The 27,833-nt window shown below is 42.6% G+C and overlaps 1 protein-coding gene across 1 annotated transcript; it reads left to right on the plus strand.

Annotated features, from left to right (window-relative positions):
• NPS (neuropeptide S) lies at positions 1–25,897 on the plus strand (the record flags this gene model as incomplete). The annotated part of the gene is made up of 5 exons (XM_050305394.1): positions 1–84; positions 2,251–2,622; positions 13,215–13,366; positions 13,595–13,706; positions 25,063–25,897. Coding segments are annotated over 2 exons (294 nt in total), but the record flags the coding sequence as incomplete, so codon positions are not given.
• Positions 25,898–27,833: the final 1,936 nt, after the last annotated feature.

Below are 27,833 nucleotides of genomic sequence, written 5' to 3' on the forward strand. Positions count from 1 at the left end.
AGTCTATGCAGGCTAAACTTTGTTTTCCTTCTTTGGATCTCAGTGACATTCGTGTGCTCGGGTTACCCAGTTGGCCCTTCCATGGTAAGTGCCACTCCCTGCTTACTTCAAGATGAGATGCTTCATGTATTTTAAATTGCTGTTTTATTTAAATTAGTTTTGTTGGTTTGAGTGCTTCTTTGTTGTTGTTTTCTTCTATGAAATGAAAGAAGTTCCTTGTATTAAAGCTATTGGTTAATTATCATTACCTAATTTCCCTGGAGTATAACCCAATTTTTGCTTTAGTTATTAATAAAATATGCAAGCCTCTAAAATAATCATGTGAGAAATCCAGTGCATAATTAATGTGGAGTGTGGGGAGCTGAAATATTGTATGGAAGACAAAAAAAAACATAAATCTCTTCATTTCTTCTAAATTCCTCGCCTACATGAAATAGGTACAATTAGATACATGTGTTAATTTCACTTATTGACAGCTTATTTATAAACCAATTAATTTATCTGTCAGTGGATAGGGAAAGTTGAAATTCTTATATGAAGCTGTGGAGAATTATTTCATAGGAGTGGAAATTTGACTGAACTATGAGAGAAAGTAGAACAGCCTGTAAAGCTGAAGGGAGCAGCTCAGTTAAATAATATTAATATCCTTTCCATTGCTGGCCAAGCCACCCAGACACTACCTAAGACTTTCCCAACGTGGAATGAGATATTTTATTTCTAATGATGACCAATTTCCCTCCTTTGGACGAAGCCTTCCTTAGATCCCTGTATTTTATGGCTGTAAATCAGCTCCAGGAGCCACAGCTCATATTTCTGTGTTTCCTCTGGTGTGTTTTGCCCCATTATCTTTTCATTAGGGTGATCTGCTGTTATCAGAATTTCTGGCTAGTGGTTATTTTATGGATGTGAAATCCCTGTTATCCTTAAAGTATCCATTGCCTGGCTCCTCTCTCTCTTTTACTTCTGTAAATGCTGAATCATCTTTCATTTCTGATCGTGGATAGCTTGGGCACAGCTTGATCTGAGCAGCCACTTTTCCTAATGGATCTCTGTGTGGCAGTGATGTCATAGGTAAAATTGAGTTTAGTTATTGCAATTTATTGAGTTTATTTAGTCCATTTCAAGGTAACAAGTCATTTCCTCAGTAAGGGAAGTCTAGGGAGGTAGCAGCTAAAAATTCAAAGGGGAATTTCTCTGTGCCTGGGTTTTGTTGGTTTTGGGTTTTTTTTTTTGTAAAAAAAGTGTTTCTTCTTGTTAGGGAGAAAATTCAGTCTGGGGAAACCCCTCATCAGAAGGGCAGAAGGGGCTGGGATTTGCTCTTGCTTGTTAAGAATCATGAAACAAACAAAAAAAATATAAAGTACTAAAGAGTATTAAATAAAAGCAATAGGATACTGAATTAAAACTAGTAAATCTAAATTTTATTTCAGTGAAGGAAATTTTAGAGATGGAATAGATAATAGATAGATAGATAATCAAGCAGCTGGGAAATCAGGGTATGGTGAAAGATGCACACAGCAGCTATAGGCATGCCAGGAAATGTTTGGATTTTATAATTCAGTGATAATCCAAGTGCAGTTTAATGTAAGGGCAGTTCAAATCTGTAAAAGTTTTTAGGCAGTTTGCATTTTTATCCTGTAAAGTGCAGGTGGAAGGAATGTGTCCAGAAACCTACATGGATTTTCATCCAGAATTTTTAAAATTCCTATTACTCTATTTTCATTATTAAACTTTGCTACTACCATAACCACTCAGACCTAGTGGAAATCTTCCTCTCCCAGATTTCTGCTTTACAGGTATTTTTGTTTTCTCTTACCTGTCATTTAAGCTACATAACTTCACACAAGTTACAACAAGATTCTATTTCATTGTTCACTGAAAAAAAAGTCTCATTTTACAGCAATAAACACGGATGCTATTCCAGGGAAACTGTGTCACATGTCACAACTGGTCACCATCACAGAAAACAATTCATATCATACTGTGAGCATAATTGTGTCAGTATTTTATACCAGAAATGCAGTGAAGATTTCTGGAAAACGATGAAAAAAAAAAAAAATCTGATTTTCAGTATGAGAAATCCTTAGCAAATAACAGTTCATCTTTGTCATAAACAATAAATTGTTTTTGTGTTTCTACTCTGCTTTTTTATAGTGAACAAGCCCTGGCAAATACACGAATCTATAATTTTACCTTGTCTTGTCTTTTTTTTTTTTTTTTCCCTTGTTCGCTTGTTTTTTTAATCTCCAGAGCAACAATCCTTTTTATTTGAATTGCCAGCTGTATGGAAAACCTGATTATTGCCTGATCCTGCTGAGTAGCTGCTTAGCCAAGGTGGGCAGGGATGAAGAACTGGCTCTTTTAAAGCCTCACCCGGAGACGCCTCTCGACAAAAGGTCCTTCCGCAACGGCGTCGGATCGGGAATTAAAAAAACTTCCTTCCGAAGAGCAAAGTCATGAGCAAGTGCCCCAGACCACAGCCCCCCCTGCCCCTTTTGACATCTGGTGTTTAACTTTGTGCTTAAAGGGTTTTATTTTGATGCTCTTCTAGGATCAGACCAACCCGTGTCCTCAGCATGTAACCGGGTGTTTGTTCCCGAGCGCACGAGCCGAGCGGAGCAGGTGGGATTGCTCGGGAAGGGCTTTGTTCCCAAAGTTGCAGTGTCTGTCATAAAGTTTTGTCCTGGAATGAATGTTTTCAGTTGGTTTAATTCCCCTTCTTTGTAAAGGTGCAGATTTAATCAAGCTGCTTTTGATTAATACAAAGGTAATCCTGTGCTGTGAGTAGATGTGCGTTCGCAGCCTGTGGGGAGGACAGAGGATATTATTCCCAAAATCCCTCCTCTCTGCCATGGAGACAAACACAGGGCATTCCTGTGCTTTCCTGTCCCACATCGCATTTGCCTGAAGGCAACTGCTCTGGCAGTTTTAATACACATTTAAAGTACATTTCGTTTCAGATTTCCAAAGATACGAAGGGCCAGCGATGAGAGGCAGAATCAGGCCCTACTTGCAACTTCCACTGGCTTTTTAATATAGTTATTTAAAATTACTTTAGTGGGGAATAATCTCTGGAGATGTGTCAGCTCATTTCCAGAGGAGTCCTGGGAAATCACTGTAAGGCACTGCTCCCTGTGCCTCTGTTAATTGACTTAGGTAGGCAACACACAGCTGACGAAATGTGCCGAATGGGGGATTTTTTTTTTTAAATTTCCTGTTTACAAAAAAAAAAGAAAAAGAAAGAAAAAGGAAAAAGGTAATTTTATCTGAAAATAGGTAAATGCAGGGTGTAGGAAAGGTCATCTGCTGAGTTACATATGTGTGAGTTCTACCTTGTGGCTGTTTCCTCCAAGTGCTGTGGCGCCGGCTTGAAATGTGCAGTGTCCATGCAGTTCCTTTTGCATTCAGAGCTAATAATAAATCAATAGTTGGATGTTTTCTAATATTTTCCTCTTAAAGATCATAACCCAGGAGATCATTATCAACCCTACAAAAAGGTGGTCTGGCATCGTCACCTCCATGGTGCCCAATCCTGTGTTTTGCACCTCTGAGCCCGTGGGGAAAAGTGACGCGATAGTGGAGCTCTTTTGGTGGGATATCAGGTTTCTGGGTGATTCCTGGCTGGTTCAGGAAGATCAAACACACTTCTGTCTGTGTTTGTCCAAGCTGAAAAGTTCAATGCTTCATATTTTTTTAGAGCTGCTTAAACACTTGGGCTCCTCTGGGATAGTGCTGGTCTCTAGGTTGCTTAGCTCTTGCGTCTCTTTGTCGAGTGTCTCCTAGAAAACATTAAACATTTATAAGGAAAATGTCAGATATTTGTTATTCTCATGAACTCTGTCTCCTGTACTGTCAGATGAGCAGGGCAAGAGCAGTGACACGAGAAGTTCCACTGCAGCAGGACATTTGTCCTGTTTCGCTCTTGGCTGCCGTGATTTTGGCCACAGCAGTCTCTTGCAAATACAATTTTCCAACTCCAACAGCACCCAGGTCTCTCCAGAACTGCCCAAGAAGCTGTGGCTGCCCCATCCCTGGGAGTGTCCAAGGTCAAGTTGGACAGGGCTTGGAGCAACCTGGGCTAGTGGAAGGTGTCCCTGCCCATGGCAGGGAGTGGAACTGGGTGATCTTTAAGATCCCTTCCAACTCAAAGCATTCTGGGATCCTGTGATTCCATGATTCTGTTCTTCACCTGTGCACAGCCGTGGGGGTGGAGATGTTTTGCCACAGTGCAGCCTCCTTGTCATGGCTCTGTCCTGCTCCTTGCAGCTCATATCCCCCTCCAGCTTAATTTTCAGGATATAAAAAAAATGGGAACAAATTCAGATATACCTTTTTCTTGGGCTTTCACATCCATTTTTTGTTAACGTTTTTCTACATAACTAAATTCTGTTCCTGCCTGGGTAACTTGGGACGAGCAAGGTTGTCTGGAAGTCAACAGAGCTCTGTGTGGAGCTTGGAAAATCAGCCTCTTCCCTTTTGTTTATTGTGCAGGATGAAAGTAACTCGTTTAGTGTTTGGCATTTGCCTTGGAGCAGGGAAGGGATGCAGAGCCAGGATCCTGCTTGCACAGACCTTCATCCCCTTTTATTGAAAGGATGGGCTGCAGGAAAAAAAAAAACCAGCTTCTTGGCTGCAGGAAAAAGCTCATTATTTATGATTTAGCCGTTCCCTGACAAGCCACTCCACCTTGAGGGACCTGCACAGACAAAAAGATGGCAGGAGGAGGCCACCAAGAGCCATAAGTCTTGTACTCACCTAAATCACACTGAGCGAGCCTGGGAAATGTAGATTATGCAGCTGACTTGCAGGAGTGGTTCTGTCACTGCTGGGCTGATCTTGCCATCACCACCCACTGAAAACTCAGGGCTGCCTCTGATGAAATGCTGAACTCTTCCCTGAACTTTAAAGGTGGCTTTATTTTGGAAAGAACAGAGAGTAACCTCAGTGATCTCTGTCAGAAAATAAGGATCTGAGGGTGCCATCGCTGAGCACATTAATTTTTATGCTGACAGGAATGGGAAAAATGGCATAAGATGTCTCTTTTTTTCTCAGTAAAAAGAGGACATAGGACCAGCTATAGGGATGCCAACCTACAGCATAATTAATGTGCTGCCAGGAATTACGTTCCTTTCTGGAGAACAGGGATTCATGACACTGTGAAAAGATATTTTGTTGACTTTCTTGACTGTTTTTCTTGGTTAACTTAAAAGAAAGAGAGAAGATAAAAGAGTTTAGAGGGTGGGAAGAATAATGCTTTGTCTAGGGATTAAGGAGCAAATCAGGAAGTTGGGAATGCCCTGGCCAGTCTTGGCCTTTGATAACAATTCAGTCTGTGACCTCAGACAAACAATTTATACTCAGTTTCTTCTACTGAAAAATAAGAAACTGTCTCCATCAAGCCATCTTGAGTAAGCAGTGTCATGACTGATGGATTTGGGAAGGGCTTTGGAGAGGTTGGGGCAGAGAAGAGTGGTTTCCACAGCTGGAGGGGCTGGGAGAGAGGTGTGGACATAAACTTCCACTAAAGAGTTCCTGTCTTTGGGCTGTGAGAGCCATCACTGAGCTGCAGCAATCACTGCTCTGAGCAGCCCCTCTGTCCTGAGCCCTGGGGTTGGGATGAAGCTGCCTCGTGGCTGTGGGAGCTGCATCCCCATCCCGTCCCCACACCTGGAATGGCTCCTTGCAAAGAGCTGGATCTGTTATTACCTGTTTCCCGCTGCTTCTCTGCTCCCTAAAAATGATGTGTGCCTCTGAAGGAGGCAGCTGAGGTTCCCAGTAGGTGAAACTCAGAAGAACAAGTCCAATAAAACATGAACGAGCAAAATCTGCCCGGAGAGAAGAAGAGGAATTAACATTTTTTTTCTTCTTCACAGATTATTGGCAAGAAAGGCAATTAAATAGCCTGATGTAATAGCATCTAATTAACTTGCAAGGCTGAAAATTCCTTGTTGTAATGACATACCAATACTTGGTTTTCTGATTACCAAGCACATATTAAAGTGTATATATATCACACTGAGATTTCCTAATTTGCTATTATTTGCCTGTAAATGGTAATTTATTACCTTAAAATACTGAGAGGGAGAAAGGAAGAAGTGTCTTGCTACTTTTAGCTCTGGATATAATTTTGACCTTAAGAAAGAACAAGACAGATATGAGAGAGTATATTAGATGTTATTATTACCCTAATAAAATAGAGATAAAAATCATAGTGCAGAAAGACTCTGAGACAACTATTAACCATTTGTCATAGAAAGAAAATCAAAATTTAACTTATCAGATAGTCTGGCACTTTAAAGATTCATCGTGAAAAATTACTTCTAACAGTGAAGCATTTATGCAATATGTCACTGATGAGCTGTCTGCTTAAATGTTTAAAGGGTTTGGGAAAAGATTGAAAAAATGTCAAAGATACGCTTTTTATTAGTCTGACAGAGAGCTTCAGTGTATTTAAATTTATTTTTAAGAGCGAAACACTATGGACTTACATTTTTCTTTGAGAAAACAAGCCGAGCTCATTGTTCTACCCCAGTGCGAAATGGTTGGTGAGCACAACCAAAGTGTGGATGGAGCTTTTCTTCCCTGGAAAAATGACACAGCTGTACATCAGCCATCACTCCAGAGCCAGGGGAAATTTTGTTGCCTTTGTGGTGATAGAAGGACTTTTCCTCCTAATGCCCTCCTGGATTTGAAGTCACCGGGTTGATTATGCTGGAAATGGAGCATATCTTAGCAGCTTGATCAGCTGAGACCCATCTCCTGCAATCCTTCCTTTCAGGGGGACATAAAAGGGTGACAAGAAATAAGCTATTGAGTGCTGCTCTCGAGGTATCATCCACAACTCACTGAAGGCAACCAGGAGAGGCTGAGCCCCTCAGTGGTTTTGGCTCAGACCTTCGACGGGGAGCGTTTTGTGTTCGCTACTCTCGGCCTGTCCAACCAGCCCAGAGCATCTCTATGGCAACCCTTGAGCCCCTCACGGCATCTTTGTGCTCCAACAGATCCCTCTGCCCACAAAACACCCCCCTTGATCCCTGTGGTTTGTGCCCACTGTCTGCTCTAACCCACCAGGCCTCAGTTCAGGCACCGGAGCTCCACTGGCGCTTCCAAACCGCAGCCAAATGTGGAGCTGGAGCTCCACGAGGAGCCCAGGCCACTGTGGTCAGCTCTGTGTCTTCATTAGCATCTTAATTAGCAGCGTGACACTTGGATGAACCGAAGGAACTGTGGAAATCTATCGTTAAACACTGAGATGTAAATACAGGAGTCAGCATTCCAGAGTCATTCCAGTTCCCCCCACCTCTGCTTTGCTGTTTCTTTTTTCTAAAAACTACAATAGCAAGAGGATGATGATTATACATTTGCAGATGTTGCCTTTTTTCCCTTTTATTTTCAAGTAAAAATCATAAATTAAATTAAAAGAATAAATGGATCTCAAGTCATAAGGGAAAGGGGGATTATATATAAATAAAAATGACCCCTGGGGGAAAAAAAATCATTGCCATTGCTCTTTCTCACTGACTATTTCATTGGTAATCCTCCACAGTACTGTTTTAGAATACTTTTTTAGTAAATGAAGACACAGGGTCATGATACATTTTGGTGGGAGCCACCTCCTTTGGCAGGAAGCACCTCCTTTCAGGTCATAACTTTAGTTCTCTTAATTTTGAACTGTCACGCTGATTATATTGATGATTTTCTTAAAGCAACTGAATGGTAGCTGGGATGACCTTCCCCACTCTGAGGAATTGTCAGAGATTTCACATGTTCCTGGTTTGAAGGCATAAGGGCTTCTGCTACACTTCCACATATTTTGGATTAAAGAACCTGGCTTCTTGGACAGGCCCACCTTTGGGTTCCCATCTTGTGACAAAGGGATGTGTTTGACTCTGCTGGTCGTTCTGCTTTGTAGTTTTAGTCAGGTCTTCAAATTATTCCTTCCTGTTGAGAAAGTGGATCTCATTATGTTCCTGGATGATGGGAGCAGCCCAGTCACGAGCAGATTTTGTGCTTCTCGGTGATGCCATGCCAAGTGCACCCCGTGAAACGCCACTTGCCTTCATGTTTCTTGGTTTTAAAGTCATTTTCATGTGCAAAATATGGCAGAAATAATTGTTGCATGAGACACCATGGCATGCCAGGAAGGATGGTAAAGTCATCCACCCAGCTAGGCAGCAATTGGTGCTGGATGGAGTGGCCACAATGGGAGGAAGCCATGGGCAGGGACACCTTCCACTAGCCCAGGTTGCTCCAAGCCCCATCCAACCTGGCCTTGGACACTTCCAGGGATGGAGCAACCACAGCTTCTCTGGGCAACCTGTGCCAGGGCCTCCCCACCCTCATGTCAATTTAATAATCAATAAAATTTAATAATTACAGCCACTTGAGGCAATGTAGGAAAATTGGCTGGAGGAGCTCATGGAGTGATTTAAGGCCACATTCTGATTGCTGGACTTCATAAATTATGCTAACTGATGCATAGAAATCCTGTTGATTACTTTACACAGCCTTAAAAGAAAGAAGACAAATGACCCATGTGGGTAGAACGGGCTATAAAAAGATGAAAAAACAAATTCCTTTTCCCACTTGCAAAAGTGGGTTGGGTTTATGCTTTATTTGCTTTTCTCCAAAGACCTGCAATAATGTCACTGGCTTTCTCATAGAATATTCTGAGCTGGAAGGGATTCACTGGAAGGGTCCAGCTCCTGAAAGAAGCGTCCTCATGGATGTTCCTGTCCTGCAGCAGCTGGGCAAGCTCCTGTGTCCGAGCACAATCTCCCCATCACACAGATGCAACTCAAAGCCACTAAAGCCACTGAAGCTTTGAACAGGCCGACCAGGTTCTCTATTTTTGTATCAAGCTGGCCTTTTTCCAAGCTTTTGCCACCAAACTATTGCTCCTGGTGCCCAGGTGCTTTGTGATGCGCTGCTGGAACTTCCCGTTTTCCCAGCGTGAGGGAGGTGTGTGGGGATGAGCTCTGCAGCAGGGCCAGCTCAGCTCTGTGCTGCTTTGCTCTCATGTCAAGCGTGGTGCCAATTTGCATATTTGGGCACTTGAACTTTGCAGATCACTCCTTATGAGCAACAAATAAGGTGTCATTTACGTGCTTGTGTTGAGGAAGTGAGTTAACATTTCTCTTCACGGTGTTCTCAGGATGAAGGCAGGTGTTTTGGCACAGTGCAAGCTCTCATCCCTGCCTCGTGCTGTTTGCCTGTCACCCAGGCTCTACCTCTGAACCTGTAGCTGCTTAATTAATGATCCCATAGATACTGTGGGCTTAAAAAACTGGATGTTTGGGTCACTGGCTTAGGGTGATGTTTTGCTAAGCCCTATTGAATTATTTAGCTTTTTGTTTATGTGAAATCCCTTGTATTTTAGATTAATATAGTCATATATAGCATTAAAAAAAGCAACAGAATTTTTAAAGATCTCATGCCTGAAGGCAGTTCCATTTGGGAAGTTAGTTGAAAAGTGCTTGTTTCAGTGGTTGCAGGATTAGTGGTGGAATATATGATATGGTTGTTCCTTAATGGGGAACAATCCATTATGAGGGTGGGCAGGCCCTGGCACAGGTTGCCCAGAGAAGCTGTGGCTGCCCCATCCCTGGAAGTGCCCAAGGTCAGGTTGGATGGGGTTTGGATCATCCTGGGCTGGTGGAAGGTGTCCCTGCTCAGGGCAGGGAGGTGGAATGAGATAATTCTTTATGTCCCTTCCAACCCAAGCCATTCTGGCATTCTGTGATATCACCACCCCATTTGCAGTAGCTCATTAAAGCTCCTCCCCTGCAGCACAGACAGGGGCAGGGAGAAGGTCCTGGCACTTGTAGGGCAGCATTTCACTTCATAAGAATTCCCAAAGGCACATCCTTTTCCACATGAACCCCCCTGATGCCCCTATGTCTGTGGCAGCACCAGAACCTTCCTTTTCAGCTGTTACCAGTACCTTTTATCTATGGCAATGTTTTTTTTTTTAATGGGTTTCCAGCAAATGGAGCAGTTTTATTTTGTGCAAACCCTGAAAGAAATCAATTCTTCCTCGTTATCATGGAACTGTAGAATGGCTTGGGTTGGAAGGGTTCCCATGTGTTTCATACCATTAAAGCACATACACCTGACATGGAGCCTGGCAAGAAAAAAAAATCAATTTAAAAAATGGGCCCATTTCTCCTTTTTTTTTTTTTTTTGGTAGGAAACTTCCCCACCCCTCCTGTGTCACCTTGGGCAGGTCACTGAGTACTTCTGCACTTGGGTCTTGAATGCAAAAATTCTGAGCTTGTCCTTTTTCCCCTTCCTTTGTTCCATTGATGGGATTTTCTGCTCCCCCAGGGCTGGTAGACACATCCCACTTGGAATTTGTGTGGCATCCAGGAAGAGCAAATTAATTGAGAGCAAATAAGTGGTGTGTCAGCACTACAGTAGTGCAAACAATAACTAATTGTGGGAATGATGTGATGGCACAATGGAGGAGATTTACAGAGGAGAAAGGAGGGGCTAAAACTGGATCTCTGAGTAATTTCCATATTCTGGAGGTGTATTTTATACTGCATCTTGCCCAAGAAAAAGTTACCAGAGAGATAAAAGTCCATGGCATCTCTGTATTTTGATTTTTCTTCATTGCCATGATCATGAGCTGAGCTTTTTTCATTTGGTGGGGCTAGGGATGGGAGATGTGGTACTTTTTTTCCCTTGAAATCGCTGGAGGTTAGCATTCCATAATTATTTTTGTCATAAAGATGAATCCCATCCTAAAAAAGTTGGAAGCTAACAGCACCTCAGCTTTGATATATGAATATTACCACTTTGAATGTTGGAATGCTTTATGGTTTTATGACTATGAGACATTTCTTAGTCTCTGATTCAGAAACACATTTCCTACACATTTTAAAGCAACTTTTGGTCTTTGACTTCTTTTTTTTTTTTTTTTAATTTTTTTTTTTGGCTCATCTTTGATTTCAAAGTGAATTTTAAATGGTAGGATTTTAGAGATGTTCATCACAAAACGAGTAGTCACTTTTAACCCTCTCTAGTTTAATACCCTGCAGTGTCAAGGAAGGGCTGCATTGCATTAATTCCCACAAATTCCAGCTCAGAAATCACGGAGCAGTTGCAATGTGAAATAGTTAATGTGTGTGTTAGTTTTGGTTTTGTTTTTTGCTTTTTTTTTTTTAAATCTGCCTTCCTACCTGTACAAAAATCATGCAGATGTCGTGTTTGAGAGAAGATATTCACAGAACTGTAGTAGTTTCCGAAGTGAAAATAGTATTGTTTCATTTGGAACGTGTTTCTGCTCTCACCCCCAGCCTCCCGAAGCGCCGGTGGTTCTGCACGTTGCGATGAGCTGGTTAAAATACGCTGGGGAAAAAAAAAAAAAGGCAGGAAAATGGAAGACTGCCCTCTAACGTCAACAAAACCAAGGAGAGGGGACTGGAAAGGCAAGGCAAGGAGCGGGGGGTGGTTAGGATTGGCTGTAACTGCTCTGGATAAACAGCATTTTGAGTAGAAAAGCAGAGGAACGTTTGAAAATTCGGGGATTTCAAAGGCATCAAGTGCAGCTGAGATGGCAGGACCCAGAAGAAGCAAAATCAGAGCCTCAAATGCTGTTTGTTTTGCAAATCCTCCCCAGATGAGGCTCCAGCCATTTCCTCGCTGCCTTTCACAGGATGCAGGTTTGGTGTGAGTGAGTCTGTGAGGGCTCGTGGACAAATGGGTTTATTTTAGCAGCAAAATCAGCAGGCACTGGATGGCACAGAACAACCTGGAGCTGCTCTGCAGCATCGGTGGGGCAGTGAGCAGAGAAGAAAAGAGGGCTCATGGTGTTTCTGGTGTTGAACACACAAGGAAAGCCATGAGATGAAGCAGATCCTTGAGGACTGTGGCAGTGAAAACATCTCAGCAACAGCATAACCTCACATCTGTGGGACAGGAGTTGTCATTTAGGGGGCAGGGGTTGTCACTCAGACTAACCAGGGCCCAGCAGAAGGTTTCTTCAAGACCAGGTTGGATGGGGCTCTGAGCAATCTTCTAGTGGAAGGTGTCCCTGTCCATGGCAAGGGTTTGGAACCAGATGGTCTTTAAAGTCCCTTCCAACCCAAACCAGTCTGTGGTTCTGTGACTCTGATGTTTACAGCAGTGAAGTTGCACCATCCCATTGCTGTCAGCTCCTCCAGCTGCCTCTGTTCTCGCAGAAGATACTTCAGGAGGAAAAAAAAAAAAAAAATAGAATCATCAGCAGGAACAACTTCAAGTGTTAATTTGTGGTTGTCAGAAAAGCTGAGCAGAGAGGTTGGACCTGATGATCCACTGTGATGCCTTCCAACCTTACCCGTTTCTGTTCTCCGTGGAAAGGCAGACTCTAAATATAAAATACTTCATGATATACTGGTTGTCAAAACACAGAGGTTATAAAATAAACATGTAGTGGATCTGTTCCCACTTTTTATTGCAACAAATGTACTATAAAAATGCTAAGGATGCCCCAAAGAAAGGAAAGATCAACAGTTGTATTATGAATCAAAGATTATTGAACACAGGGCATGAGTTGGGTGTGAGGTCCTGCTCTATTTACACACACACATCTTTCCTGCCCTCCTGTGATTTCTACACCACCATATTTTTTTGGAGCTGGTTTTCCATTGCTGACCAGGAGCAGATTTCTGGGTTGTTTATGACATTTCTGATTTCACACACTGGTTTCCCACCCACTTCTACTTATCCACGGAGAGAAGGGTTTGGGGAATAAACATGAAACGTGTTTCCACAAACCCTCCAGAGTGCAATGCTTAATTTTATGATCATTCAGCCAGCTCATAGGAATATACACAGGGGAAGAACACCAAGGTGGATGCAAATTCAAACATGATTGAAACATCAATCACTTACTCGCTGAGAAATATTTACCGTGGGTTTTTTTAACTTGACAAAGGAATAATGAAACATGCATCCTAGGGGGTTTCATGGGCAAATTTTAGTCCAAACATTTGCAATTTATGCAGGAATTGTTTGCTCATCAAGTATTGAAAAAGGCCGGGAATGAAACAAAATCCCCAAAGGGGCTTGAAAATGGTCTGGCCAGAAATACCGTCCAAACAGTTTTCCATCGGAAAATGCCAGGTCATAAAAAATGAAGCGATCTGTGGAAATCAATCAATCCTGACAAGTCACAGCCAGGAAGATTTCCTGCCAGCTGTCAGACTCCCCGCTCCTCTCTCTTTTAGGTGTCAGATGAGTGATGCTGCCACATCCCATGTCCTGTGTCTCCCCAACCCTGGAAGCCACCAGGACCTTCAGAGCCATTGCAATTAAGTGTCACTGCGACCTTTCTGTGAAGCTGAATGACACATTCCCACTTTTGAAGTGACATGTGCAGGTTTGTTTGGGTTTTCCCATTTATGAATGTGCATTTTTAATGTCAGGAATCCTTGCACTGGGGTTTCTGTGCAAGAAAGGAGAGGAAAATCCACGATGAAAACGGTGGCACAACCTAGAGGAAAGATCTCCTGGATTCACAAAGGCTTTGGACTCTAAAAGACCAGTCTGGCTCTAAAAGACCAGCACATTTCTTGAAGTTAATAGGTGTTTATTCCTTGTTTTTCAGTGGTTCTCAGATAATCCAAAGCAAGCTGAGCCCTCCTGGTGCTAAAAAGAGAGAGAAGTGCCAGCCTTGGAGAGCTGCCACACGGCTTGGCCATCCCCAAACTGCAGTGCAGGTACTTAGGGTGGGTCAGGAGGCTTTCCTAAAGCTCATTATATCCGCCATGGAGGGATTAGCCCTGCAGCTCCTGCACCTGCACTAATTTAGGGGCGGTGGGAGGGGGGGGATACAACAGTTGGGATCTGCAGTTAATGGCCCTGCTGGCTCTGCACCCAAGATGCCGGAGGTGTTTCTGGAGTATAATAAGCATTTTCTTTCTTTTTTTATTTTTTTTTCTTTCATTTTAGCTATAGCATGGTGTGTTTCCCAGACGTAGAGGAGGTGTTCCAACACGTCTTGGCATCAGTTTTGGGTACATATGTGTAGGCTTAAGATGCCCGTTAGCAGATGGAGCTGGTGCAGATGGCCCAGCTGTCACATATGGGGAGGAGTGTTTGAGTCCTTGGAGTAGGAGTGTGATGTTATTCTCAGTCAGAGGGGTCAGAGGAGCTTTCACTTATCACTCAGGATTCTTGGTACCTGTTATTCCAGGCTGGAAAACTCCGTAAATATCACACGTCACGGCTCGCTGCTGGAAGCTGGAGAGGGGTGGGATTGTGAGAGGTGTTTCCAGCTAAGGCAGCCTGTGTTCTCTGAAGTTATTCCTGATAAATGCTGATTAGTTGTTATCTCTTTTTAATAAATCCCATAAGGAGAGATGCAGCTCTCCTCCACACAGCTATAGGCTGGTTTAAATTAAGATTCAGGAGAGTGATGGGAACATGCCATTACTGGGAGCGTGGGGAGAGCAAGGAAATACTGCCGTGCTCCTGCCTTCCAGAAGCAATTTCTAACCTCTCTTTCCAAGCACAAAACCCACTAGTGGGCAGAAACCAATATTGAATCTGTCATGTTTTTATTTCTTTCTAACGTCTCTGTTTGAAATCTAAACCAACTTGCAGAGAAAAGCAAGGAGCCCTCTAACACAGCAGAAACAACAAAAGGCAATAAAACATCTCTGCGCTCTCCTGACATTCCATAACCTGTTAAAAGCAGCAGAGACTGAGGGGTTTTATGTCTTGTACGGATTTTCTTCGAATTTTAATGAAGGAAACCAAATAACAAGGAAGATTCTTCCACTTTAATAGCTGAACGAGTAGATTCTCTGGAAAACCAGTGGGATAACTTTTATCTTTTCCTAATGAAAACACTGCCACCAGCTGGTTAATAAATGGTTTTGACTGGAGCTTTACACAGAAAGAATTATATTGAGGTTTTTAAACTAGATGTGATATTTTAGGTCAATATGTTTTCAGAATAGAAAGTAATTAATTACCTATATGCTCCATTAGTCAAATAGAAGTGCATGATAATAAAGCAATTAATGCTTTTTACCTTAATTGTCTTGGTCAACAGAAGTGGCCACTACATGAGGCACATTTAACATTTTCCACCTTCATGAACCGGTGTGAGCATCTCAGACTCCACCCCAGCTCAGACACCTCCAGGCTTCATAACAGATTATTTTTAAGCTATTAGTGAAATCATTTGAATTGAGGCACTGAAATCCCTTAAAATGAATTTGCCTTTTCAGATTCATGTGGTTTCTTACTGCTTTTTGGGTTTGTGGTTTGTTTTGTTTAGGTTTTATGGGATTTTTTTTTTTTTTTAAATCTCTTTCAGTCATGAGTTAAGGCCATGAGGAATTTCAGGGCCCCAAACTTTGACCTGAGGAGAATATTTGTAACCCACCAAACCTGAGTTATCACTGAATCATTTAGGCTGGAAAAGACCTACAGGATCATCAAGTCCACTCTGTGCCTGATCCCCACCTTGTCTCCCAGCCCAGAGCACTGAGTGCCACGTCCTGTCCTTCCTGGGACACCTCCAGGGATGGGGACTCCAAACCTCCCTGGGCAGCCCCTTCCAATGCCTGACCACACTTTCCAGGAAGAAATTCCTTCTGGTGTCCAACTTGAAGCTCCCCTGGCACAACTTGCAGCAGTTTCCTCTCATCCTGTCCCTTATTCCCTGGGAGCAGAGGCCCCAAAGTTCCAAATTCCCAGCTGCTTCCAGTCAGTTTTCTTACATTTCTTCCACTTTTCACTTTATTAGCACTAAATCCCAATGATTTTTTTTTAATTTGTAACAGAAGCCATACATTTTTCATTTTAAAATTAAGAAGAAAAATAGCACTTGCTGTACATGGCAGCATTTGAACTGAGCCATAAAACAATAATATAACAATAATGTAATAAGATAGTCACATAAACCTCTCTGATGTGCAACAGAAGCACTACTGGAAGCTGTATGGAGTGGATGGGATCTGCAGGTTACACAATATTTCTCCTCCCAGATTCTTTAGCCAAGAAGGAGGATTGCCCATCCAGCACAGCCTCCTGCAGAGAGGCTGTTCCAGGCACAAAGCTCCTGCCACTGAGGGAAAACTCTCCACTTTAATGGAATTTTTCCTACTTCTTTCAGGACCCCGAAATATACAGTGGGGAAAATAGCAGCAGGCCCGTGGGACGTACGAGTGCTTGCATCACTCCTATTTAAAAGCTGATTTTTCCACCTTAAATTAAAAGCACCCTTTAATTTCCTCCTGTGTGTTTAGCACCATCACACAGCATCACCTTATCCACAATTAAGGCTGAATTCATATTCCCACTGAAGCCAGCCTGAAGTCCTCACATCCCACATTTAAAAAGTGGATTCTGCTGCCAGCTTTAGCACAGGGAATATTTAAAGGAACAGATGGGTTTTCTTTTAAAATATCCAAAGAAATATTTACTGTTTTGCTCAAGGTGTTGTTCTGGGCTTGTTGCTTGCTGTGTTGTAGGATACCCATGTTGGAGGGCACCCAGGAATTCCTGCTTGTTGAACTCCCTTTCCCCACTCATATCAGCATGTTCCTCTCACACTGTGGGGAGCCTCTTGAAGCTGCTCTGTTACCTTCACAAATGAAACAAAAATTCAATTACTGGAAAGATCAGCATCCATTGCTTTGGTGCAGCCAACCAGTGGAAGAGCTTTTATTGATTTCTCCAGAATGTCAATATCACAGTAGAAACACTGCAAGAGAAACAACCTTTTCTTTTCTTTTAACATGCATACAAGCATAGGAAAATGGAAGAGAAACCCTCAGAGCTCCTGTTTTGAAATAGAACTTTCAGCAGTGTGTACTCAGAACAGAGGGGTGATGCAAACCTGCAGGTGCTCCTGGAGATGAATTAAAACTTTCCATCCATGGATGAAAGTTCACCTGTCGATGAAATCTGTCTAACATTCGAAGTCAAAGATCCAGAACGCCTGGGGTAATACTTTAAAGGCTTAGATGGGATATTGGGAAGAAATCCTACCCTGTGAGGGTGGGGAGGCCCTGGCACAGGTTGCCCAGAGAAGCTGTGGCTGCCCCATCCCTGGAAGAGTCCAAGGCGAGGTTGGATGGGGCTTGGAACAACCTGGGACAGTGGAAAGTGTCCCTGCCCATGGCAGGGGTGGAATAAGATGAGCTTTAAGATACTTTCCTACCCAAACCATGTGATGACTCTATGATATGCTGATCTTAAAATCTCTCAGAGTCCTTTTATTAATAATTAAATTGTGATTACTTGTTACCCCACAAGGGCAAAGTCTTAATGAGGAGCAGAGCAGATCTCTGACTGTGACACCAAAAGCCAAGTTGGCAATTACAGATCTTGGTTTCTGTCAGGGTTGAGGTTTGTTCTTAACATATGAGATGGGCATAATTGTCTTGAGAGCTCATTAGGCCTAAATTAATCCCCCTTGCCCTCAGCAGAAAGATGAATTGGCTGAGGACTGGGTCAGGTCTTCATCCATGTAAGTCCCTCCACTGAACTCTTTGCAGGTTTTTTTCTTTACTTGAAAGCAATTCCAACTTTGCATCAAAAATATTTACTTCTTGTACTCTTATACAGGGATCTTTATGTATTCTTTAGCTAAAATCTTCTGGTAGTAAAGGTAAGAACCAAGACAATAAAGCAATTTAAAACTGAGAACTTTTAAAGCTTATTAGATCATTGTGGGGAAATCAACATACTGCATTTTTTTCCTACATAGGCTACAGGTTTCTGCCAAGTTTTACTGTTACATGAATACTGTCAAGGCCTAAATCAATTTATGTTATTGCTTTTAAGGGTGATATAAAACTTTAAATGACTCCAAGTCTTCCACGAGCCCTGTGGTTTCCAACCATAGGAGACCTGGGAGCTCCTTGTGATGCATTATTCTCCCCAAAAAGAGCATGTGCTGCAACCTTCCGTGATGTGAGACCAAATTAATTGCTCCTGTTGTTCCTTCAAAACAAACATTTCTCTAATGATCCAATATCTCATTAGGTAGCACTAAATTACTGGTGTTGCTAAAGAGTGGCTTTCCTAAGGAGGGGCATCTGATTTGTTGTGAGCTGACTGTAGGTCTGGTGCCTTAAGCCATCAGAAAATTGAAATGATTTTTCTGTGCACCTTCCACACTCTGAGTCTGTCCCATTCTTCATATCCACTGAAAAGCCTGAGTGGGATATCACTCTTCAGCAATAACAACAAACAGATTCAAGTCCATCAGCTGCAAAAAGTTAACTCTGGGATGGAATTCAGGACATAAAACATTTTACAGCAGCGGTGCAGGTTATGTCATGTTCTACCAGTAGTCCAATTAATTTCAATAGACCTCTTGAAAAATAAGACAGTGCCAGTGGGGAGAAGAGGGGAGTCATTCCCACAGCTTCACAGAATCATAGGATGTGATGAGTTGGAAGGGACCCACAAGGATCATCGAGTCCAACCCTTAGCCCTGCACAGGATCATCCCCAAGAGTCACACCCTGTGCCTGAGAGCATCATCCAAACACTCCTTGAGCTCTGTCAGCCTTGGTGCTGTGCCCACTGCCCTGGGGAGCCTGTTCAGTGCCAACCACCCTCTGGGGAGGAACCTTTTCTCAATATCCAACCTAACCCTGCCCTGACACAACTTCACCCTTGCAGGGTGAGCACAAGAGTTAAACCCCGTTAAACTCCCGTATGGAAAATCTCCTCTGGGAGGAGAAATTCCTCTCTTCACTGTACTGTAATCCTGCCTTAGAGGGGAGGATTAGAGGAGGATTAAGCTACAGTGAACCAAGGTCACTCCATTCCCCAGTGACAGAGTTCACCCAGAGATTTACTGTAATTTGGAAGGCACCCGTGGGTTTATTCCATCCTCCCCAGCCTGCCTGCATTGACTCCACCTGTGAGTCTCAGAAACATGGCTTTGGGGGATGGTCCTTAAACTTTCTGATCCCCAAGGGCATTGCTCTTGGGATGGCCACAGGAGAGGTGGGATCTCGGCTGGCTGCTTTCCCTGCACTGTTGGTAACCAGAGGGAGGATGGAGCTGCAGGTGCAAACACAGACACCTGGGGGAGGAGGAATGGCAGTTTCACTGAAAACCTCTTTGTTTTACTGATTTCACCCTTTGATTTCTTTTTTTTCCTATTGCTGGGGTTTATTTTAAGGAGGCTCAGGGGGGATCTTCTCACTCTGCAACTCCCTGACAGGAGTGGGGAGCTGAGTGGGTCAGACTCTGCTCCCAGGGAACAAGGGACAGGATGAATGGAAATGGCCTCAAGCTGAGCCAGGAGAAGTTCAGGTTGGACATCAGAAGGAATTTCTTCCTGGGAAGGGCTGTCAGGCATTGGAAGGGGCTGCCCAGGGAGGTTTGGAGTCCCCATCCCTGGAGGTGTCCAAGGAAAGTCTGGCCATGGCACTCAGTGCTCTGGGCTGGGTGACAAGGTGGGGATCGGGCACAGGGTGGAACTCCATGGTCTGGGAGGTCTTTTCCAACCTCAGGAATCCCATGATTTTGGAATCTGATACATAAGTCAAAATATTTTGCCTGCAGCAAATAAAGATCCCGATCTCAGTCTGAAATTTAAATTATTCCACAGTCAACCAAAAACCTCATCTTTTCAGTGTAAAACTCATTCCAGGGAGATATTTAGACACCTGCCTAGATCATTCTAATGTTACCACTCAATTAGAGAGTTTCTTATCAACAAAAAGTAATTGAATATTTGAAGTCAGTTAAACAGATGAAGTCTAATTCAGGATATGAAATGGCCAAATCTAAACTGAAAATGTGCACGTATATATGAGGCAGATAAGTGCATTTTGCTGGTTTGAATTACCTGGTAACTCGTGAGGTGTCTCAGGGTAATTACACTTTTAAATTGATGCTGCTGTCCCTGTCAGGCTGGGTATATATATTTTCTAAACTACAGATTCCCAGCACATTGGAGAACTCTGTGTTCTACCATAGTTTATTACACAGTAATACTAATTGCACTTATAATTGCCTTGAAGTCTGGCAGAAGAAACAGGCATGGATTGCAATTATTCAGCAGACACAGAAATGGGTGGGGACTGGTTTTGTGTTACAGAAAAGCTGGTGTGGCCCAGGAGGACACATCCTGGCTGGAGCTGCTCGTCTGGGCTGGGAATGGTGCTCGGGGCTGGTGCAGCCACCTCCAACCCTTCACTTCACTCTCAGTCTGCCCAGAAAGCATCCCTGTATATGGGGCTGAACCCCCTTTTGGGTTGAGTGTGTTGATCCTCCAATTGATCCCAGCAGACTTTGGATCAGATCCCCGGGGCAGCAACACGAGTGGTGCAATATGGACTGTTTAATATTCATGTTTCTCTGCAGATCTCATTAACTGTCCTCACGTTAACTCCCTGATGGACAGGGTAATTGGATACTTTTCATTTTACACAGAGAAGATGTTGACCTTCAGTCAAATTCAAACAGACACTTTAAGGGAAGATTTAGAGTGTTCCTCTTGGAAAAATGAAAATTGTGGTGTGTCAGGCATTACAAATATCTTTATTTTCTCTCAGTTGTTTCTGAGGCTTGACTTCTGATTCAGCACATTAACACCTGCAAGAAAAGCTGCTTTCCCAATGTTATTGGCAGATTTCTGCTCGGGATTATTTCAGATTGCAATGTTTTGCTTGCTGATAAAATGTAAATAAACCCATAGGCTCCTATTCCCCTTTGATAAAGGAATTAATAGAATAAAAGATGAAACAGCCTCTCTTAAAAGATGTTTGCATACATTACACAGTTGTGAAGCTTTCTGAAGGTTGTTCATACAAAATTGAAAACAAAGCAGTGTTCACTGATGGTTTGTGTTGTAGTTTAGCAGATTACCAGCTGAGCATCAGGTTATGAGTGAGTCCCAAGTCCTCCTTATGGATACCTGGTCAATTTTAAAGGCAGAACAAGAATATATCTCCACATTTAGAAAAAATGATGGGCTAAAAGCCCACCTGACAAGCAGCAGAAATGACAGTAGTGTTTAGCAGAGGCTTCTCCAAAGAGAGCTGTTACTCCTACAAAAAATTCCTGACAGGTCCAGAACAAATATTCTCACAGTGAATCGACTTCTGAATTGCATGAACCAAACACTTTGAAAAATGCTGTGTGTTGACTCAGTCAAAGGTTTTCTCCACTGTTAATAAACTCAGCTCTTTCAGTCTTCAAAGGAGCTATTTCTGTGTTCTTCGGTGTGTCCTTTGTGTTCTCATTGCAGGAGTTTGTTAATACAGGAGTAATCAGCAAACTCTTACACATTTCTCTAATGAATAGACTACATTGGGCTTTGGAGCAGCACCTTAAAATGATACCTTAGGAATGAAAATGTTTTCCCTTCAGACATCATTCCAGATCTCCCAGGCTAACAGCCCCCACTGGCTTCTGTCCTGTTTCCCATGGTAACATGAGCCTTTAGAAGAGGGAAAGAACTACCCTGAGGGGGGAAAATAACAAGAAGAATGGAAAACACAGGCTTGTGAAACCACTTGTTTCCCAGTGACTAAACAGAGAGGGTGTATTTCCATTGTGTCTTTCTAATCCAGGCCAGGAGAGGCTGCAGAACTTCCATGTGTCATCACACACGTCGTGCTTCAGAAGAGGTTTCTGCTGCTTCTCCCAAGTGACTCCTGCCTGACACACAACAGCAATAAATGAACAATATGGGGGGGTTGATGCTCTGAGTCAGAAAAATAAAATCCTCCAAAAGAAAAGCTGGAAGAGACTCCAGAGATGGTTCAGCCCCAGGTCTTGTGTTGCCTCCAAGCAAAAACACATTCTTCTGAATACCGAGTTAGGCAACCATCCTGCTGTGGCAGCAGCCAAAGGCAGTGCTCAGGACTGGAAATGAGGAGGTCTGGTCTGTCTAGACAGATCCTGGAAGATCAATTGGGAATTCTTAACATGTCTCTTGTTACCATTGAGTTGGTCTCATTTTGCCTCATTGTCAACAGACAAGAACTGGTTGGTGGTTTATGCCCCTGAAACAGCCTCCCTCAGTCATCTCTTATATTAAACAAAATCAAATCTTTCAACTTTTTTCACAAAAGGCATGTTTTTTTGGAGGTCTGTTAGGTGTCCATGCTGTACTCCAACCCCTACAGCTCATCCCTGACCTTTCTTAATTATCTCTTAAATTATCTCTTAAACATCTCTTTTGTGGCACTCACAATCCTGGCTCATATTTCATATCCTCCCTCTTCCAGTAAGTCTTGAAGTGTCACTGCATGGAAAGCTACTGCCCACCTGGATTTCACCTTTCTGAATGTTTTTTTTTCTCCCTTCCCTGCAGTAATCTTCATTCTGTTTGTTTGAGTTCTTTTATATTTTGTGACATTAAAATTTTTACATCCAAGTCATAAATGAAAATACCGAAGAGAATTAGGGCAAGAAGAAATTCCTGTGGGTGCACACTGAATATTCCCAAGTGTAAAAGAAGAACCACAGCATAGTTAGGGTTGGAAGGGATCTCTGGAGATACTCTAGTCCAACCCCACTGGTAAGTTATTTTTTGAGGGTAGAAAATGCCATTTTTCCCCAACAAAACCCCAAATAATTGGAGTCCTGCCATTACTGCCAAAGATCCTGTAGAGCTGGAGCTATTCACTACTCACTCAATGAGTTATTTATCTGAGGGTTGTAGTTCCACATCACCAATGCTCCTCTGCTTGCCGAGTTCCTGTTGCCTTCATGAATGATTGAAAACCCATGGAAATGGTGCTGTGCTGATCTCAGCACTCAGACACAGCTGTCTGTGTAGGGAACTCCATAAATAGCACATTTTGGGTGAGCAGCTCCAGAGCAGCCCAAGACAAGAGGCTGACACAGGCTTTTCCAACTGTATTGGAATTGATTGGTGGTAGAAGCTCCAGGCTTTCCAGCTCATGCACAAGCAGCACAAACATGGTCACTGTGTGGATGGTCAGCCTGGGGTGAAATGAGTCCAACTTCCATTGCTCACCTTTCAATCCCAGGCAGCCCGGACTTTATATAATCCAAGACATTTCCTTATGGATGGACACAACACTTTGGTTGGTTTATTAACCCCCACAGGAGCTTGTTACAAAGCTCAGCAAATGACACTGGAGGATAAACAATTTCACTTCCAAATGAGAGTCCAAGGGAGGACAACAAAGGTGGTGAAGGGCCTTGATTTGAAGCCGTGTGAGGACACTGAGGGCACTTGGTGTGTTCAGCTGGAGAAGAGGAGACTGAGGGGAGACCTCACTGCAGTTCCAGCTGCCTGGGCAGGGGCAGAGGAGGGGCAGGCCCTGAGCTCTGCTCTGTGGGGACCAGGGGCAGGACCCCAGGGAATGGCCTGGAGTTGTGCCAGGGCAGGGTTAGGTTGGATGTCAGGGAAAGGTTCTTCCCCCAGAGGGTGATTGGACACACAGGCTCCCCAGGTCACAGCACCAAGGCTGACAGAGCTCAAGGAGTGTTTGGATGATCCTCTGAGGCACAGGGTGTGACTCTTGGGGATGGTCCTGTGCAGGGCTGAGGGTTGGACTGGATGATCCTTGTGGGTCCCTTCCAGCTCAGCACATCCTGTGGTTCTGGGATTCTGTGCTGCTTCAAAACAACAAGACACGAACCGTCATTAGCTTTGTTTCTGTCGTCTTCTCTCTCTGCTTTTTAAAGCTTTTGCACATAAAGCAGCCAGAATCACTCCCATATTTTGAGGCAGGTGACATTTCTCTATCAGATGTTCTAGTCATTGATGACTCCAGTAATGCTCTAATTATGTGTAGTGAGTTGTCTCTAAGTGCTGTATGAAAACACTCCCTGCATCATTACCCACCTTGTTGTTTACTAAATGTCTTTTATAATACTACAGGGGCCCAAATGAAGGTTGTGCCAGTGATTGCAATCGGAATTTCTATTTTTAGGGATTTATAATTCAACCATTTATTTTCACTTCAGGCTGAAATCTGCCATACTGATTCTCAGCTGAGACTAAACTTAATTACTAAATTTAACAGAAAAGTTCAGTGTGGATTATAGAGCTCCAGTGTGGCGCTTTTTTTAACATTAAGGGAGGCAACATTTTGCAATATCTTTTCTTTTTGACAGACAAGAAGACTTGAAGGAAAGATCTCAAATCCTGAGGTGCAGATTTCAGTCTAGATCATAGAATCATAGAATGGTTTGGGTTGGAAGGGACCATTAAAGGCCATCCAGTCCAATCCCCCTGCAACAAGCAGGGACATCTTCAACCAGACCAGGTTGTTGGTCTTCTACATGTGTGGACAAGAGAAGGGGTGTGGACATCACATATCTGAAATTCTGGAAGGTGTTTGACATGGGCCATGGTGGGGTTTTTTTTGCCACAAATCTGGAATTCCCACTCATATTTACAAATTATTCCAATACACTCGTTTTGAGGGTAATAACACATTGTTGCTTCGGGTCCTGAGGAATAATTTCATTTGTGGTACGTGTTGCTGGGCTATTTGCAACGTGATTGCAGTTGAAAGCCTTTAATTGCTCAGAATGAGGTTTCCTTTTGTTGTCTTCCATGGAGGTATAAAAGAAAGAAAAGGGAATTTCTAGAATAGTGTCATTTTCACACTGTGCACAGATCATAAGTTTAACTGTGCACCAAAATTATCTTTTTTTAAAAAAGTGACTGTATTAAACATTCTGTATTTTTTAAAAAAAAACCCACTTTTGAAAAATCCCTAAATAGATGGAAACGTCAATTAAATTTGTGCTGTGATGAAAAGATTTATTATCGCCCTACTCCAGCTCCACAGCAAATCCAAAATAAATTCACAACAATTCAAAAATAACACAGAGAAGTTGTTGGTTTTTTACAAACATGCACAAATGTGATTGGCTGCAAAAGGATGTGTGTGGCTGGTGGAGCAGAGTGGCAGTTTGAGACATTGTTGGGCAATGTCTAATATTAGCAATATTTGGTCAAGTGTTATAAATAAACTAGAAATAGTCTGGAAGGATCATGTAGTGGCTGACTCAGCTGGTGCTTCCCAGAAGGTTTTTCATCAGTACATGACTACAGAGTCGTGTTTTGGAAAGCTTGATGTGATTTCTCATCATTTTGCAGAGGAATTGTGAGGTGGAGGATTTCCACTCGTAAAGCACTGCTGTGGTGACCTGGTGGGAGCCATTTCACATGGGGAAGAACAAAAAAATGTGCTGAATCCCATGGAATGAGATTGCTCTGGGGAATTATCAGAGACCAGACCAGAGACCAGCAGGATCTCTCCATGACAGTTCAGTGCCCTTTGGAATCCACTCTGCCATTCAAAGAAAGCCATGGCTGGTGACTCCATGTGGGAAGAGATAGTAAATATAAGATGAAAAGGAGGAGAGAAGAGAAAAAAAAAAAAAAAAGAGAAGAGAAGAGAAGAGAAGAGAAGAGAAGAGAAGAGAAGAGAAGAGAAGAGAAGAGAAGAGAAGAGAAGAGAAGAGAAGAGAAGAGAAGAGAAGAGAAGAGAAGAGAAGAGAAGAGAAGAGAAGAGAAGAGAAGAGAAGAGAAGAGAAGAGAAGAGAACTTTCAGACATAGCTCTCAGATTTAAACACTGCCCTTCTCATCTTTCCCTCCTCCCTAAATTATGCAGGTTTAGTTTTCTCCAGTGACTTGTGTAATATGGTAGAACGTTTTACAACAAACCTTGCATTATCTGTTTGTTTGTTTGTCTGTTTCAAAATAGATTTATAAAAATGCTTTTCTGAGTGTTTCCAATTACAAGAGAAATCTGTACATCGTGTGGGTGCCTCACATAATTCACCCAATAATCTCAGCAGTCAATTAAATTTTAAATGTTTCTCCATTAAATACTTATTTTACCACAGTAAATAATTTAATGTGTTTTCATTTAAAAGTGTCTCACATCACAAAGTTTTCAATCTTCTTTTTTTTTTTTTTTTATTGTTTATAAACTCACAGCATCCTACTTCTTGAAACTGAAATAAAAGAACTTTTGCTTAGGAATTTTTTGGCTGGTGAATTTGCTGCTGTAACTCTGCACATGCATTTGCATTTGCCATCTGATTAATATGGAAAAATAGAAGGAAAATAAATTAAAAAGCAGCCCCACAAACCTGAGATCAATAGATAGGACTGAAATGCACTGACATTTTAACAAAACCCTGAATCAATTTCTCTCCTGAGTTCCTATCCAAAATGTGTATCTACTTATTGTCACAATTGGTAATGACCAGTATAATTCAAATCATGGAGTTCCTCTGGTGGACTTGGATAATTATCCAGACCCATCTCCTTCAGTGATGAATCCTCCTATGCTTGTTCTTACCAAATAATGCTCATAACTTTCTGTTGACTTTGAAAAAGGGAACTTTGTTGTAGCATAAATATAATTAAAAACTCAGTGATGCCTGGGAGTTTCCTTTTATAAATGGACTTAAAGCTGAGGTTTCTGCCACCACAAATCTGCCAGGTGACTTTGGTGACAAAGTGGGCATGGATGAGAAAAATATTTAGGGAAGGGTGGGAAGGGTATTTTTATCTGTCGGTTCTAGGATTCTATGATGACTTTTTAAAATATTAAATTTTAGAATGAAAAGACACTACTGCATATCTGGTATCATGGACAGCTTTTCTTTAGGAACTGAATAAATTGGTCTTAAATTAATGATGAGTGTTTGGGTGTGTCTGCAACAGGATGGGGCAGTGCCAGCACAGAGGATTGGGCCTGTTCTGGAGCAGATCAGAGAATCCCAAAAGGGTTTGGGCTGGAAGGGACCTCAAAGCCCATCCAGTCCCACCCCCTGCCATGGGCAGGGACACCTTCCACCAACCCAGGGTGCTCCAAGCCCTGTCCTACCTGGCCTTGGACACTTCCAGGGATGGGGCAGCCACAGCTTCTCTGGGCAACCTGTGCCAGGGCCTCACCAACCCTCAGAGGAAAGAATTCCTTCCCAATACCCAACCCAAGTGTGGGAAAGGTCGACACCAATTGGTGCTGAGTGTTAACAGACTTTTGCAGTTATGTAAAATGGACTGGAAAATACTTTGCAATCAAAAATATGTGCTGGAAATTAATTTCATGTATTCATCTCATTAATTTCATAGCATGAATTATATTTTCTGAGCATCCTTCTTGGATATAAAGTGCTTATCCCTCCATCATTGTCTTCTCATCCCCTTTTTTTTTGTCACAGGGCTCGCTGGCCTGAGATTATCACAAACTCTTTGGAGCTGGGATTAGTGTTGGGACAGCATCCAGCATGGTGGGACTGCTCTGGATTGGAGCATTGTCACTGTGAAAACAATACTCCACAGCAATCATGTGCAACACATGGAAAATTATGATAAGAACATCTTTAAAGCCCTTTAATGAGCCAGGATTAGGAATAAACTGTTGTCCTGCAGAAAACGCTATCGAAGCCCGTGAGAAACTTCATGGGTATTGGAGCAACTTAAAGGAAATTGCTTATTTCTAATTAGCTTGCATTAATTGAAAGCTTTCCATAAGCTAGTGCTACATTAAAGGAAAATCTTTATGTTGCCATTCATAGCTGTTGTCCTTAGGCTTTCTCCTATGGAATAACTGCAGAGGTTTAGAGAGCAGCACTTTGAGACACTTACTTTAAAAATATTTGGGCTTAAAAATAAAACAATGTTCCCTGCAGATAAAGCAGAGGAATTGATTAGCAGGGATGAAAGGACATTTCTGGACAACGTCCCACTCTGTCAGCAGAAGGGTGTTTGGGGAAGGGATGGTGTCCCTGTCTAACCCAAAAAACACTGCTGGGTAGAACTTTGGAATTTCAGGCTTGGTGATGTGCATCAAGCAGCAGATTATTCTCTTACTCTTTCTACACTTAGCAAGCACTTTGCAGTGAAAAAT

Source organism: Myiozetetes cayanensis, unplaced genomic scaffold (genome assembly GCF_022539395.1).
Source record: "Myiozetetes cayanensis isolate MyiCay16 unplaced genomic scaffold, myiCay2020 scf10, whole genome shotgun sequence".
NCBI classification, from domain to species: Eukaryota; Metazoa; Chordata; class Aves; order Passeriformes; family Tyrannidae; genus Myiozetetes; species Myiozetetes cayanensis.